The sequence below is a fragment of the Chelonoidis abingdonii genome, chromosome 11, assembly GCF_003597395.2.
Source record: "Chelonoidis abingdonii isolate Lonesome George chromosome 11, CheloAbing_2.0, whole genome shotgun sequence".
Classification (NCBI taxonomy): domain Eukaryota; kingdom Metazoa; phylum Chordata; order Testudines; family Testudinidae; genus Chelonoidis; species Chelonoidis abingdonii.
The window spans coordinates 34,549,978-34,567,094 of record NC_133779.1 but is presented as its reverse complement, the minus strand read 5'-3'; the positions used below and the strand labels follow the sequence as shown (position 1 = coordinate 34,567,094).

The 17,117-nt window shown below is 48.4% G+C and overlaps 1 protein-coding gene across 1 annotated transcript in view; it reads right to left on the bottom strand.

The window, feature by feature from the left end:
- NRTN (neurturin) overlaps positions 1-17,117 on the bottom strand; it is a 92,126-nt gene that overhangs the window by 4,734 nt on the left and 70,275 nt on the right. Inside the window, exon 2 of the mRNA XM_032803492.2 lies at positions 15,135-15,369. Coding sequence (XP_032659383.1) covers positions 15,135-15,342 — 208 coding nt within the window. The 5' untranslated portion in view covers positions 15,343-15,369. The remainder of the gene's footprint in view (positions 1-15,134; positions 15,370-17,117) is intronic.

The window sequence follows — 17,117 nt, the reverse complement described above, 5'->3', positions numbered from 1 at the left end:
GAGCTCTGCATGCTCCACAAGAACATTATTATACCGTCCTCACTTCCGAGGGTGTGACAGGGGAGGACAGAGGGTCCCAAGGCGGCTTATGCAATAGAAAGAGGAAAGATGATCTTTGCAGGGAACTTGCAAAGATCATAATTGTACATCAGCATGCGTCATCAGGGCATTTCAAAGGCATCACCATGTTCTAAGGTAAAGGGGTGACATTACAGTGACTCGCGGAAGAGAAAAACAGTTTAGGAACTCAACCAAGGCCAGACTCTTATGCAAGAGGTCTGAGCTTCCAACAGATTGTTACATTCGCACTTGCTTCACCTCTTGTCCCCGAACAAATTGCTTCTTCGAAATTTTTTTTTTTAAAACATTACTCTCTGTAGCCAGCTGAAAGATGGGCTAAGCAGCAGAAATAAAGGGAACACTGCCGCGCTTTGCTTTGGTATTTTTCTGTTATTCCTGTCCAGGTGGAAATGGCCACCTGGATTCAAGCAGATGCATAGAGAATGGAGTGGGGATGCATTAAATACTTGCAGTGAAGCACACCTGGAGGCATATCACTCTGGATGTTCTCTGGGCGAGCAACCATCAAGGCCAGAGGGAAAAAAAAAAGGAACACTATGTAATTAGTCCCCCAGCCCTGGCCCTCTGCAGGCACATATTCATACTCCATATCCCAGCAAACCCATATGATTATTAGACAAGGTCATATGTTAGATCTTGCTAACAGTTCTAGACAAGGAATTATTAATCGCCGCTATTCTAAGAAGAGCGCACAGGATGTAGGACGGAAGGAATGCAGGTGTAATTAGGCAGTCCCATTTCCCAAAACTGTAAATGAAATAATACATTTTGTAACAATTCCTTTGTTATCTATGTATATGTTCTTATTTGTCTATCTTCGCAGAACAGCCACAAGAAAAGATATCTTTGGCACCCCTTCTCAATAGACTAAAAGTCGAGACTTTAGTCACAAAACAGACGGCCTTTCTTCACGTTCTCTAGCTTCCACACTAGTAAGATGTTCTCTGTTTATCTCGGGCTTGGGTAGTCCAGCGCCAATTTTTGTCTTCCAAAGCTAAAGGGACCAAGTTCTAAAGGCGAAGGAACACTCAATCTCCATCTCACTGCAGAGATTGCTAACTGTGCATGGTCCTTGGCCCACGGAAGAGACACCAACTCATTTACAGTAGTCTCCATACAATCACCACAGATGGCAGCATCATCAGTCACCATCAACCATGTAAGCAGACCGAAACGGTAATCTAGAGAGTGGTCGCAACCCGGGTCCGGGGTCCCCTGCTCAAGCAGGTTCAGGGGCGCCAAAGAGGGTGGTTGAAGACCACTAGGTCCAGGGCAGAAAAACCAAAGCCCCACAGCAAGGGCTGAGCCTGGGCCGACCTGCGCCCAGGGGTGAAGGAAGCCTGAGCAATGTAGCTCGTGGGGGCCCTGGCATGGGCCTGGCATTGCCATGCTTGCTACAAACCGGACCGTGTTTTTTATGCAGAAAAAGTTGTTGTGGCAAAGCTGGACTGGGAGGTTATAGCAATTGGGGTGGGCCAGCAAAAAGTAGAACCCTACGAGAGGAAGAAATCTCTATGAGCCAAAGCAACTCCTTGAAGCCAGTCATCCCACACTCCTAGTCACACCTCCAACCAGCCCTGAGATAATAATTTTAATGTACATGCTACAGGTTTGTGGTACACTCTTCTGAGGCACTCTTCTCTCCATGACTAAAAAGCTATTCGAATCAACTTCGGTCCTCGACTCTACGCTCGTTTTAACTGCATAAGTAAATGTTGCCACCAGTACGATGCCACAATGGCTCTAAGAGCACATGTGTGTTACAAGCCCGTGATGACAAATGAATTCTTAGGAGGAAAAAACCCCACCAGCTGGACACACTGATCCTGAGATCAGCATCGTGCTCCACTTGTGACAAAAAGCACTTGCTATTTGCACCCGCATCGCCTAGGAAATACGATCTGGCTTCTTTCTTCTGTTCTGACTGCCATTTCATTTTATAGGCTCCACAGACAATATCCAGGTCCCAAAAATAATATGAAAACACAAAAATAATCAAACTACGTAGATGAACAAATAACAATACACCACTCACCGTCTCAAAACAGAAAAACGACTAGAGAAGATCTCGTAGTGCATAGTTGGTAAATGCATTAAATAATGTCTCGTGGTGCGGTCAACCTTCACTGCTGCTCCCGCAACTATAACGCTTTACTTACAGTGAAAGAGCACTTCTTTAGCATGGAAGGGCTTGGTTGGGCGAAGTCTCAAGGTTTCCACTAACGACTTGGTGTCTACCACATATGCACTACATTATAGACCTACACAGCCAACAACTTTTCGAGCCAAGAGGAGATGTATGTGGGGGTCCTTGCGAGAACACTGCTGCATTCACAGGTGGTAAGATCTACAGACAGTAGTCTAGCATTCACCACTTATTCCGCACACCATCCCATTTTGAAGACGTAAGTGGTAAGTCGTTGAGCTGCCCACTGCACAGGGTGGTACTTCAACGAGAGAAGGTCCAAACATGAAGCCCTTCCAGGGCAAACTGTAGTTTGAATGGATCCTATTGATGTGTATCACAGATACTGTAGTATGCCATCTTTGGCAGAAAACCCAGCAACTGGAACAGACAGCTAGGAATGGCACGAGCGCACGGACTCCAGTTGTATGAGAGGAACTATACACAATGAACGCCCAGGCCAGAGACATCCATGGATTCAGTCACTGTACAAAGTGTTTTGAGTTGCAGCTGTTCCACTATGCCATTCAGGAGTGCAGCAGTGTGAAAGGATTTTGTTCTTACCCGGGTTGCTGCCATCAGAATTGGGAAACGGGTGTTTTAAAAATCGCAAGGAACTGGCAATAGCTGCCTTTGTTTGCCCCTCAATCTGAGTGACTCCTTGTTAGGAAGGTAATGACCCAAGACCACAACATCCAAATTACTCCGAGAAACAGAGAACAACATAGGCAGTGCAATGTAAGCTGCCCCAGCTGACCCACCAGTGTGCCTGAGCCTGATTTGGAGGGACCACTCTAGGACGAGAGGGAAGTCTCCAAGTCATCATTATTTGGCTTGAGCTGTTTGAGTTGTCAGCTGGAGAACAAAGATAGTTTTTGTGACTGAACATCTTTAAGAAAAATAGAATGATCCCCAGCTCCTTCCAAACATCCATGAACACCAGCAGCTGAATGACTTTTGTTATACAACCCGACTCAATGATCTAGCAAGTTTAGAGGGCTCTCTATCATAGCCTGGCCTGTTTAATAATTAGTTTAGTGAGTCATTCTCACCTCTTCCCCAGCTGGCCTGCTGGGATACTGGAATACGAATGTGCAGAAAGAATTCAAAAACCAGTTAGCAATCTGGATCAGCGATTTGTAAATGGGTCTGTGTGTGCTGAGAGGACCTGCTAAGTTGTAACAAGACAGAGAGGGGGAACATGGACCTGCAGAGATGATATTACGTAAGTCACCTGAGCTGTGAGCATGTTGGCTGGTTCGTTGGTTGCTTCTTTTTGTGGGAAACCACTAGGAGGTTGAGCTTTGCTAAGGGTAGGATCACTGACTTTGCTTTTCCAATATTATTTAGCAAGATATTGTAACTGAGTCACTCAGGTATAAAATATAATGCCAACAAATTTATACATGCAGGCCTGCCGACCCTCTCCCTAGGCTTTTTCAAATGAAGGTCACTGCAACCGTCAGTGCAGGTGAAGCGTTGCCTCTGCCAAACCAGCATGTGAGTCCCTGCCGTCTTAGATGGTGAGGAACCCAGCCACAGTCTCTGGCAAAGAAGAAGATCCAATCACCCCTAAAGCAAAATGGGCTGACAAAAAAACGCAAAGACAGTTGGATCAAAGACAATGCATTGTTCTCTAGCTAGACAAAAAAAATGCTGATCTGATAACATCGATTGTTGGGCGCGGCAGCTATCCCTCTGTAGCCAGAGTGACTTTTCTTTAAGAGCCCAAATTATCTGGCGGTGCACAGTTCATCAGCTGTTTCTCTAGGCGACAATCGAAGGAAACTGTAATTTGCATAGCAATCTCAGGATCCGCCAGAGTGCGTACATTATTCTTATATAGCACTTATACAACAATTTACTTTGCTGGTGCTCAGGTCTACGTTGCAGCAGCGGCAGGACAGGACTAAGCGTCACAGGCACACCAGCAAAATAAATCCTAAACCCTGTTTACAGTGGGAGGAAACTGAGGCAGAGAGCCCATTAAGTGACGTCCAAGTCACACAGGAATCATTAGACTGGAACAGAACCCGAGTCCTGAACTCACTTGCTGTACCAATGAGCACACTTCCTTTCTCTCAGGTTTTGGTGACAGCGCCATCCAGCTATGTTATGCTCTACTACCTTGCTAACAGGAAAGGTTTTTCAACCCCAGGTTTTCACTGATGTCCTCTGGAAAGCTTCTAAAGAAGAGGCTATAAGACAGGAAGTGAGAAGTGAATCTAGTCAATCCATAAGTATCTAACAGTATATTTGCCCTTATAAAAGCAGAAAATAGTATTGGAACATTTTTTGTCCAGCAGACAGGATAGTTAAAAGACCAGTAAAAACCTGTTTGATGGATCTTGACAAATATTTAATTCCAATTTAATTTAAAACTGTCTTTATGTGCTTTTGGCTGGAGTTAACTTGGGAGGCTGGCAAACTAATCTCAGCTGTGTTTATTGGACTGAGGCAGCAAAGGGGAATCAAAAGATGAGAAATCCAACAATAGTAGCATTTTATCATCCGAAATATCCCTCTCTCACACTGCTGATGTTCAGGCACTATTATGTGACTACGGATTTGGGATTCTGAAAAGTAACTAAGAGTACAGAGCAGAACATTGTAGCATAAAAAAAGCAGAATTTGTAATATTGAATTGAAACAAGGAAGTGACAACCGACATCAAGAGTACCCACCCGACACACAAGCAGTGCTTTCCAGAGAGGATTCATGTTACTCTCAGTCTTATTACTGTCAGCCCATTTGTTTCATGCCAACATAATATCTACATTAACTGATGTATTGCATCCATCTTAGTCTGTAGCTTGCTTTCAGAAATGTCAACGACATATTTTTGTGCACAGTAATTGCTGAATACTCCAAGACTTAATGTCCTACATTAACGTTTATCTGACAGCAAGAAAAAGATGCTGGACCAATTGTCATTCTTAAAGGGTAATAGCCTCCGACTTACAGTTTATCACCCGGAGGGTAGAAACTGAAATGTCCTTGTTATTTTATTTAAAACTGCCCAGTGCACAAGCACCAATTGCATCTGAGCACCTCCCAAGTATTAATGGATGCAGCTTCATAACACACTTAACACAAGCATCTATGAGTGTCTCTGTTCTACAGAGAAGGAACTGAGGCACACAGAGGCTCAGGAATGTGCTAAGACACATAAGTCTGAAGCAAGTAAGGAAAAGAACCCAGGTCTCCTATTGTGATCCACTGCCTTAACACAGGAACATCCTTCCCTCATGCTCATGCATAGGAATGCTATTTGTGTGTGTCAACTTGACCAGGTGCCCCTCTGTGTAGACATGGAGTCTGTTGCGAGTGGACCGGTACAACTCAGGTCCCAGTGCTCCTAAGTCAACTAATCTGAGTAGAGCCTAGTACTGTTCTAATTCTGAAATTCCAGGACATACTCACAGGCCAAATCTTTATTAGGGGTGTGGAGAGGGGTTGCGGCAGGCAGTGAGGGGTTGTATGGGTCGAGAGTTCTGGGGGGGGTCCTGTCAGGGGGCAGGGAGTGGTTGGATGGGGCGTGGGATTCCTGGGAGTCTGTCTGGGGGTGGGGGTATGGATAAGGGTCAGGGCAGTCAGGAGACAGGTAGGGGGTAGGGTCCTAGGTGGGTAGTCAGGGGACAAGGAGCAGGGAGGCTTAGTTAGGATGTCCTGAGGGGCAGTTAGGGGCAGGGGTCCCAGGAGGGGGTGATCAGGGGACAGGGAGTGGGGGGGGAGTTGGATGGGTTGGAGTTTCTGTGGGGGGCAGTCGAAGGGAGTGGATGGTGGCAGAGTGGGGCTTCCCTCCCCCTGGAGTGTCCTGTTTTTTGAATGTTAAAATACGGTCTCCCTACCATCCACAGCACTCACACCATGCTGCTGTATGAGAGCCCCCTCCTTCCTTTCCAGTTGGTAGTGGCCAAGGGAATGCTGGGAAATGTAGTTCTTTCCCTGCTCCAGGGCTGGCTCTATAGGCAGGGAGCTAACCAAGGAACTACAGCTCCCAGAATACCCTGTTGGTTCTCAGCTCCCCTGCTGCCCCTGCAAATAGGGCAGGTGCTGGCTTTGCTGGTGCCTAGAGCCGCCCCTGCTCACAGCGAGCCCTGTACCGAGCCCACCTGCCTGCTGTTGAACCTGGGCGTCTCCATCAGCGCGAGGCGCCCGCTTGAGAAAGGTGCTTACGGGTCCAGTGCAGTCAGACCCTGAGGGTGTCCGAAACCAGTCTGCAACGTGTAGCCCGGTTGGACGGGAGCGGGGAGTCCTTCCCTTTCGTGGGGCTGCAGGCAGACAGAGCTAACCCATTTCATGCAGGAAAAGCCGCTGCAAGGCAACAACTTTCAGATGCCTCCAACCCGCTGCCGGCTAGTGCCCCCCTCCACTTCGTTCTTACTGGAGTCCTTCCTAAGGGCTGAACGAATTCATCCCAGCAGAAGCCACCGGGACCTTGGCCTCTCTAACACAAGGTGAGCAATTAACCCGATGCTCGGTATTTATGGGGTCCCAGGCTTTTGTGGCGGCTGAGCTTTCGGATGCATGTCAGCCCTGCTAGGATGGGACTCCAGGGATGGCTGGTGGGCCACAGACAGATCACAATTTGAAACTGCTGTGAACACAGTGCTTGCCCAGGCCCCATCTCATCCAGATCCGTTCAAAGATAGTTTCAATCCCCTTTTAAACTGACTTTCCCTCACAGTGAAATGGGAGGGAAAGTCAGCTGATTACAAGACTAATTGCTGGTGATTCAGCTAAAAGTTCCCATTATTACAGCTGGATTTAGGCCCTGTGACCAATCTTGCAGCCCATCTAGCATCCCTTGAGATGCTGGGACAGAGCGCTAGCTGTAGCACCTTGGTCATTTAGGCCTTGTCTACACTACAAAGTGAAGTTGGCATAAGCCACCTTGCATCGACCTAGTTGTGCACGTGTCTACACTTAAATTTGCCTCCCACCACCATAAGCTCTACATTATGGAGCACAACCTTCTCGAGCGGCATTGAGCCACGGCTGATGTACGGAGGTCAATGCAGCACAAAGGTAGACATTGTATTGACTATGCCAACCCTAACAGTCCTCCAGGAGCTGTCCGACAATGCTTAACATGCACCGCTCCGGTCACGATTGTGAACTCCACTGCCCTGAGGCCATAGAGACTGTAAACTACCCACCCTCCTTTAAAACCCTGTAAATTTTTGAAATTCCTTTTCCTGGTTGTCTGGCTTAACTATCAGCTCTCCCTCACTGTGTGTAACTCCTCAGCTGACCATGCCGGCTACACACTCTGAATACATTCTGGCCTGGAGATACTGGATCTCCTGGGCACGTGGGGAGAAGAGGCAGGGCAGGTACAGCTCCGAAGCAGCTGTAGAAATGTTGACATCTACAAGCAGGTGGCGCGGGAGTGCAGGAGAAGAGGTACAACAGGGCCCTGCTGCAGTGCTGCATGAGAGTGAAAGAGCTGCAGCAGGTGCACCAGAAGGCCATGGAGGCCAACAGTTGATCTGGTGCCAAGCCGCAGATTTGCCGCTTTTACAAAGAGCTGCCTGGCGCACATGGTGGAGACCCACCTCCACCTCGCACACCAGCACGGATACTTCTGAGGAGCCTGAGTCAAAGGCCCCTGCCATGAACATTGAGGAGGAGGAGGAGGGTGGATGACACTCAACCAGAGAGGTCCAGCTGTCCTGCAAGCTGTTTGAGACTTCACCTTAGTCCAGTCCATCCCAATGTTTGAGCATGGATGAGCCCGATGCAGGGGAAGGATCCCCAGGCAAGTGTGCAAATTCATTTCCCATTACTGTGATGGCGCCCCACACTGAGCAGGACATGGCTATCAACTTTTCATTAGTTTACTCGCACTAGGAGAGGTAGTGGTACCATGAAGTGCAGTAGAGCTGCTGTTCATGCCCCTCCAGAGTTAGGCGAGGGGATGGGAGTGTGTAGAGTGGTTTGTTTAGGTATACGGGCATGCCCCTTGAATCCTGCTGAGAGAGCGCGATGAAACTTTCATAGAAGTCCTCTGCAATCCTCTCCCAAAGGTCTGCAGGCATGGCAGCCTTATTTCTTCCTCTGCAGTAGGACACGTTTCCACGCCAGTCGGCAATTACTGCCAGGGGGCCTGCCAAAGCGAACGGGCTAGCAGCCTATGGGCCCAGATGGCTTTGGGACGCCAGCAACAGCTGTGGGAGGGGAGGGGACTTCTGAATCTTAACTTCCGCTTTCCATCATGACTCTACTGTCCATGGTACTTCTGTGTGTTTCATCTGTAGCTGATGCCGTTGCAGCCTTGAGAGGTTCCCCCTCCACACCCATGGAGTGCCCAAGTCAGAGAAGGAGAAAGAAGAGGACTCAGGTTGACCTGTTCAGCGAGATCCTGCAAGTCAATGTTGCATCAGACCACGAACAGAGGGCCTGGTGGATGAATAGAGCAAAGTGGATGCAGAAGGAAAGAATGGACAGGAGAAATGCCCAGGAGACCTATCAGGAAAAGGAGAGGGAGATGCATCAGGACGTAATGGGTCTTCTCCAACAACCAATGCAGAGGCTGCAGCCCCTTGTGGACCTACAGGTTCAATAATCCCAGGCTTTGGAGACCTGCATGGTCACTGCTCCCGACACCCTGCGACATTCCATGTGGCATCAGGAGTCACATCCCTACCTTACCCCTCTACACAGGGGGACATTAAGGAAAATCACAGCTTCACCTACACTGACCTGGGAGAGCCACAGTTGAAGTATGTGTAGCTAAAATGGACATGAATGCTCCTTCCTTTTCTTTAAGCTGTGTTCCAAAAAAAAGTCCCTGTGTGTAGCTTTGTGAACAATCCTGTCTCCACAGAGATGCAGGCATCATGAACCTTCCCTGACCAATCAACACTGGTGCTGGTGAAGGATCCCTGGTGATCCACCAGTGCTTGCATAACCATAGAAAAATAGCCCTTTCTGATGCTGTAGTCTGTGGCAAGGTGGTCTGGTGCCAAAATAGGGATTTGTGTCCCATCTGTTGATCCATTTGATAAACTCATTGCTGGAAATCCATCCCTTATGTCCTGCCCATTGCTGAGAGTCACAGTCCTGTGTAACAGGAGATGTCCCTGCACATCTGCATGACAACCACCCACGCAGTGGATTTTCCAACTCCAAAATGATTTCCCACAGACCGGCAGCAATCTGCTGTGGCACGTTCCTACAGTGCAATGGCCACTCACATCTCCACTGTCAGTGCCATTCTCACGTTGGTGTCCCTGGACTGGAGGGCTAGGGCGAGCTCAGTGCACAGATCCAGGAATATGGCTCTGAGCATCCAAAAGTTCTGCAACCACTGCTCATCATCCCATGCCTGCATTCCGATGAGACCCCACCAGCCACTGTTTGTAGCTACTCTGTGAATGCCACCAAAAACCTTGCCTTGGTTCTCACGGTGTTCCAAAGCAATCCACCTTCCAGGAACCATCATGTTCCCTGTGACTCAGCTCGTAGCTCTCAAATACTGGAGGATCACCAGTCTTGTGCTTGTCCTGGGGGGGTTTGCCTTTTCTGAGGGTTTTCACCTTCCTCTGCAGCACGGGGCATGGGTCACTTGCAGGTTTAAACTAGTGTCAGCGGTGGATTCTCTGTAACTTGAGGTCTTTAAATCATGATTTGGGGACTTCGGTAACTCAGCCAGAGGTTAGGGGTCTGTCACGGGAGTGGGTGGGTGTGTTTCTTTGGCCTGCAATATGCAGGAGGTCAGACGAGATGATCATGATGGTCCCTTTCCAGTCTAACTCTCATGACAATAGTCCAGAGCAGAGTAGGCTCCATGCTTCTTCAGAAATGGCGGACAGCGACATGTCCCAGGCTGGTTTGTGGGATTTTCTGAACAGGCGTGAAAATTACAGGATGGAGATAGCATTCTGGGGTGGAGACAGTTGCACAAGAGGACCTTGACACTGCGGTCCCAGTCACCCCTGCGTGACCTGTTTCTGCCCCGCCAGTGCACTGGATGGCGGTGAGCTGCACCCTGGGATACCTGCACGGTCCACCGCACGGTGCATCGAAATAAGCACTCCTGGTGAGCACACACAGCGCTGACACAAAGAGGCAAATGTGCCCACACACAAGTGATATGCTAACTTGAGTTGGCAAAAGTTTGTAATGCAGACATGCCCTGAGGTAACTACCTAACCAAGACAGTGACAGGCTTAATTGGAGGCAATTAACTTCTTATGGTGGAGCTTGTTGACACTCGGGGGCAGGGATTGGGTTAATGAATTCATTAGCTCGATACAGGAAGAGAGAGAATTGGCAGGAAGTCGGGGGGCGGGGAGCTTGGAGAATGAGCTGGAGAAACTGCAGAACTGGAATTAATTTGCAAACTGGACACCATTAAATTAGGCTTGAATAAAGATTGGGAGTGGATGGGTCATTACACAAAGTAAAACTATTTCCCTATGCTAATTTCCCTCCCTACTGTTACTCATACCTTCTTGTCAACTGTTGGAAATGGGCCATCCCGATTATCACTACAAAAATTTTTTTTCTCCTGCTGATAATAGCCCATCTTAATTGATTAGTCTCATTAGAGTTGGTATGGCAACCCCCATTTTTTCATATCTATCTTTCTACTGTATTTTCCACTGCATGCATCCGATGAAGTGGGTTTTAGCCCATGAAAGCTTATGCCCAAATAAATGTGTTAGTCTCTAAGGTGCCACAAGGACTCCTCGTTCTTTTTGCTGATACAGACTAGCACGGCTACCGCTCTGAAACTGGGTGGAAGGTTCCTCCTCCTGACACATGGCTGTACTATGTTCTGCAGTGCTGGGAATCTAGAGATTACAGATACACGTGGTGAAAAGAAAAAGACTGTGTGTATATCGTGAATAAGAGGCCGCACATACGGGCCAGGCCTGCAGCACACCGGGTAGCCGAGGGAGCAGTCCGTGACAGAAGCCTAAGCAAATCGCTGGGTGCCCACGTTCACCCTGGCTGAGACGAAGAAGAACTTCCACTGTTGAGCCACAAGGAAAAGGCTCCTTTAAAGGAACGTTGTCCCCTCACCCTCATCCCGCCTTCCAGCTCCTTGGTTTGAAAAGATCAGGTCAATGTCTCTTCCAAGCTAACGCCAATCCCGCTCCAGAGTTCTGCTGGATCTCCTCCTCCTCCCCACACCCCTCACTTTGTCTTGTTTATTTTCCTATCCGACTTTCACCGCTTGCAGCAGCTCAGGCCACCCCTCATTGCATGACACTTAAAGTGCATGCTTAAAAAAAATAATCAAACATTTGGTGAATAAATAAAACTAACTCCCGTTGTGTTCATGACTTCCAGATGCCATGCACACAGCCACGTCGGAGACGCTGGGAGGAATCGCAGCTTCCTCCAGGGAAGGGGGAACGGGCAAGCCTGTGCTGCAGCAAACGGGTCAGGCACAGCATGCTGCCGCTCACGCAGGCGTCACAAGCCATCTAAGCCATGGGGAAGAGGGCAGGGAGCAAAGAGACGTGGCACCGACCAATGGAACCACAGCGCTCGGGTCGCGGGCTGTGGCTATAAAGGGCCCGATTCTGATCTAGTCAGCCAGGTAAAGCAGGAACGACTCTGCTGGAATCAAAGGAGACAATTCCAGTCTCACTCCAGTGTCACACTGGCGTAACTCAACAGAAGTCAATGGAGCGAGCCCTGATTTGTACAGCTATAAGTGGGAGGAAAATCTGGCCCATAGGAGTTAAACTGATGTGAGTTCAGATCAGACCCAAAAACTCTAACACCATTAAAGCCGGCTGTCATTCTGGATCAAACTATGCACTAGGGTTACCATATTTGAACATTCAAAGAAAAGGACACTCCACGAGAGGTAGGGGGGGTGTATTTGCTCGTGCCCCTCAGCCCAGCCCCAACTCCGCCCCCTCCCTGCCTCATTATACCCCTTCCCCAAATCCCCGGCCCCGCCTCCTCCCCTGAGCGTGCCACGTTCCCCCTCTTCCCCCTCCCTCCCAGCTGCGTGAAACAGCTGTTTCGCGGCACAAATGCTGGGAGCTAGGGGGGAAAGCAGGCACTCTCTCGAGTGATCAACATTCACTTTCTTTCTTGAATGATCAACATTCATTCTCTTTTTTGAATGATCAACTCTTCTTTGGGGAAAAATAATTATGACAAAATCCCGGACGTTTTTAGATATTTAAAAATTCCTCCCGGACGGCGATTTAAGAACCAAAAAGCTGGACATGTCCAAGAAAATACGGATGTATGGTAACCTTACTATATACTATAACAAGCCTAGGCTATTCTGTCTTCAGTGCAAACTCTTCGAGCTTGACTCTCATCTTTCTTCAATAAGATCATAACCTAATCCTCATAGCAGACGGCATCTAACCCTTCCAGACACAGACCTCAATTCAGAGCTGGGGTGTAAAAAGCAGGAAGAAGGCAGAAAGGGCAGCAAAAAGGTGCATCTGTGACCCAAAGGTTATCGCCCCACAAACTTCATGAACCGGCTCCAAAGCATGGACATGCTGGCACACTGCAAAAAACCAGCTGAAAAGTCTCCTTAACGTTACCAACATGATCTGACTTTCCCTTTGCCTCATGCTTGGAAAGGGCTGAATCATCTTCAATGAAATTAACTGAACTAATTCTGCTGACGGCTGAGAGCAAGAATGGAACATTTCAGCCACAACGGTTAAAGTCTGGCAAAGTTGAAAACAGGGACCATCTGATAACAGCATGCACAAGGCCACCCTTGACTCTCAGCATTGCCACTAACTGTCTGTTTTTACTTTCGTCTCCTCTAGCACCTTTCATCCAGCTCTCAACCATTCATGGACCCACACAGACCCCCTGCGAGAGACACACGCAGAGAACACACTGAGGCTGCCCCTCACATCTGGGCCAAACTTGCTGTAGACTCCTGCACCTTTTGTCCTCCTTCAAGGTTGGATATTAGGAAACACTGTTTCACTAGGAGGGTGGTGAAGCACTGGAGTGGGTTACCTAGGGAGGTGGTGGAATCTCCTTCCTTAGAGATTTTTAAGACCCAGCTTGACAAAGCCCTGGCTTGGATGATTAGTTGGGGTTGGTCCTGCTTTGAGCAGGGGTTGGACTAGATACCTCCTGAGGTCTCTTTCAACCCTGATTTTCTATGATTCTAAATCCCTCCTCGACTGCGATGCCTGCAAAAAACTTTTCAATGGCCAGGCTGCTGATGTGTGAGACACTGCCCATCGTGACCAACCTTGTCTCATTGTTTCCTTGTGCTACCCCGTCTGTCTGTATCCCTCTGTTGTCTCTTGTCTTAGACTGTGAACTCTCTAGGGCACAGATGGTCTTTGTGTTCTGTGTCTGTGCACCACCTGGCACAGTGGGGTTGTGGGGCCTGATTAGGGCTCCTCTAGATGCTACAGTAATACGATAAATAATATTTTCATCAGCAGAGTCAGGAGCAGACCTGGATCTCCTGACTCGCAATCCCTTGCTCTCACCACTAGACCATACTCCCTCTCAGTGAAGCAAAGACGTAATTAACCCATTTAGAATTCATTGAGGACCTAGCAACCTCAGCCTGAACACCAGAGGTCGGGACCAGAATTTCATTGTTCCTCCAAAGGGCAGCAGCCACCTCACAAACACCATCCTGGGGCACTGGCTCAGCACATCCTGCCCGTGCTCCTGGAAAGACCAACTCTCAAAGTACCCACCAACTCTGACTATGCTTTAGGGAGCAGAGCACAGCTGGCTACAGCTGCAGGCCCACAGCCCTGGGGCTAAAGACAGTGGGCTGGGTTTGATCTGGTTTTTAATCACATACTGCCCATCGTATGCGGAATACACAAAACCACATGCTGTCACACCATGGATAAGGAGGTCTCTGGTAAAGCAGAAGAGGAACAAAACCCCTTGTCTGGAGGGGTCAATCTTGGATGAGCTGAGAACACAATTATCCCTGCAGCTTAATTGGCTTGAGAACCTATTGATGGCCCAGCTCAGACACTCAGGGTCTGGCTATACTGCAATGGAAGTCCTGGGTTAGTAGAACTTGAGTTAACAGGCCCTGGGTTTGTTAACCTAGAACTTGAGCGTCTACACTCATTTGTAACCCCTGGTTAGGAATTGTTGAACCCCGGCTCCCAAGTTGGGGCGCCAGCATCTACACTGCATTATGCAGGCATGAGTCCAACCAGCCGTATCCCAGACTTCCTAGCGCCCTCCCAAAATGTGCCCACTCAAGCCAGTTGTTTGAGATGCAGTGTGGGAAAACTTGACTGTCCAGAGGACAAAGAAAGTCAGCTTGTGGGACTGTAGGATACAGCAAAACCTCAGAGTTACAAACACCAAAGTTACAAACTGACTGGTCAACCACACCCCTCATTTGGAACCAAAAGTGCCCAATCAGACAGCAGCAGAGACCATAAAAAAGCAAATACAATCCAGGGCTGTGCTAAAGGGAAGCTACTAAAAAGGATAAAGGGAAAGCAGCATTTTTCTCCTGCATAGTAAAGTTTCAAAGCTGAATTAAGCCAAGGTTCAGTTGAAAACTTTTGAAAGAACCATCATAACGTTTTGTTCCGAGTTACGAACTGCCTCCATTCCCGCAGTGTTCGTAACTCTGAGATTCTACTCTATTATTGGAGGACTCGGAGCACGAGTCCAGTAGGGCTGTGTCTATACTGCAGAACAATAAGGCTTGAACCCTGGTTCTCGGCTTGGCTCAGGCTCAGACCCTTCAGGGAACGTCTACACTGCAATAAAACCCCATGGCATAGCTGGAGCTGACCATTATCCCATCCGTTCCATGTATATCAGGGCCTGGGGAAGAAATGCTCTCCCCCAGCAGTGCCAGTGGAGGAGATGGCTCTGAGCAGATGGAGTCAAGGCAAAGCATGCTATTGCTTACATTGAGAGATCAGTGGGTCACGGTGCTCCAGGGCTCGTGGGGATCTCCGCTGGCCTACAGGCAAGGCAGAAGAGGAGGCTGACCTTGACGGCGAGGAAGGGAAGGGGCTGTATTTCCGGCTTCCGTTGAGCATGTCTCTACAAACTAAAATGGACAACATGGAACTGAGGAGCATCGAGGCAATGGCTGCAAACTTCCATACCTTCATCTTAGAGCAAGTCAGAACATTGAAACTCTGCAAAACAGGCAAAACAAATATCCTTATTACAAAGCCTCTCCCCCGGTCCCCAACACCTCCCCGCAGACAGGTCCCCAGTAGTAGCAGTCGTGCCGTGGGCTTCTAAACAACCTTCCCTGGGGATCTCGGAGCAATCACACGCATTCCTTCGGTTGGACTCACCTCCCTCCCTTGGGTCAGTATCATCCTCATCCCTATTTTATAATGAGACACTGAGGCACAGAGAGGGGACGTGACTCGCCCAGAGCCCAGCAGTGAGTCAGAACCCAGACATCCCGATTCGCTGCCCCAGCTCTCAGCAATGGACCTCATTCATGCCATCACTTTCCTATCATGATAGCAGGCCACTCTGCTTGTGGGACAGAGGACATTTACAGACAATCAGCTCAGAGGAGCAGATTGTACAAGGCGCTAGCGAGGGCAGATGGGGGAAGGAGGGCACACGAACGCACGTATGTGCCCTGGGAAGGGGTTAGGGACCAGGACACAGGTGCTGCTCAACTGCCCAGTGTGAGAAGGTCGTGCAGAGGTGGTGCAATGCACATGCTTTCTGTGGCCAGGCGACCCCTCCTCACTCCAGCCAGCAGAGCCACCTGGATGCAGGAGGAGTCTCACCTGTACCTTTCAAAAGGCAGGAGATCTCCCTGGTGCTCCCCCAGAGGAATTTTGGATGAGGCGAGAAGGATTCTACCTGAGATTGCAGGTGATGGATCATTTCCCATTCCAGGCAATGTACAGTCTAGCCTGATGGGTTTAAATCTCTTCAAAAAAAATAGAACCAGGGGCCAGCATGTTTCTCCTCCAGATAAATATCCATAATTCAGTACCAAAAAACCTCAGCCCAGCCAGAGCAGCAAGGATGTGAGTGCTGAGTAGGATTGCTAAATCTGATCACTACCTCCGGAACAAAATGGGTCTAGAAGCTGCTGCCAACAACCACCCACCAAAGCAATTCGCACTTCGCTTCTTTTCCAAAGATCTTTTGCCTGATCCTTCCTTTGCTCTGTGCCTCGGGGAGTCCCTTACTCCAGCGCAAAGCAAATGCCATTCTGAGCCAGTAGCACTTCATGCCTGCTTTGCCCTGGTCTAATGAGGAGAGAAAGTCTTCCGAGCCCAGCCCCTTTACAGAAGTGACTAGGGCTGGGCAGGAAATGATTTTCCCCTAGAGAGTTTTTGAGATATCAAAAAAATTCCCCAGCCCGAATTGGGAAGAAGAGTCAAAATCTCAAAAATTTTGGAGAACTGAAAATCAAATATTGGTTTAGGTGAATTAAAACATTTTAATTCCATCATTTTGAAACATTCCGTTTTGATAGTTTTGAAACATTTTGTTTTTAACCTTTTTTTCTTTTTATTAAAGCTCTGAATATCCTTAGATTTCAAGATGAAAAACGGTTTCAACTCAAACCACCTGAATTTTCCATGCCAAAAATGTGGACGTGGGACATTTTGACAATTTCAAAACACTTCTTCCCAATAATTTCTCAGGTCAGGAGATTCGGCAAAATCAGCCCTGTTTCGCCAACGGTTTTGGTCTCAACAAATTGACATTTTTCAGCCAAACACAGCTGGTTGAAAAATTCCTGACTAGTCCTGTTAGAGAAATAGCCCTGGTCTATACGACAGAGAATTACTCTGATATAACTACATCGTTCAGGGGTGAGAATAATCCACTCCCCTCACTGACGTGGTTAGACCGACCCAAGTGCCAGTATGGACGGTACTAGGTCGGCAGGAGAACTTCT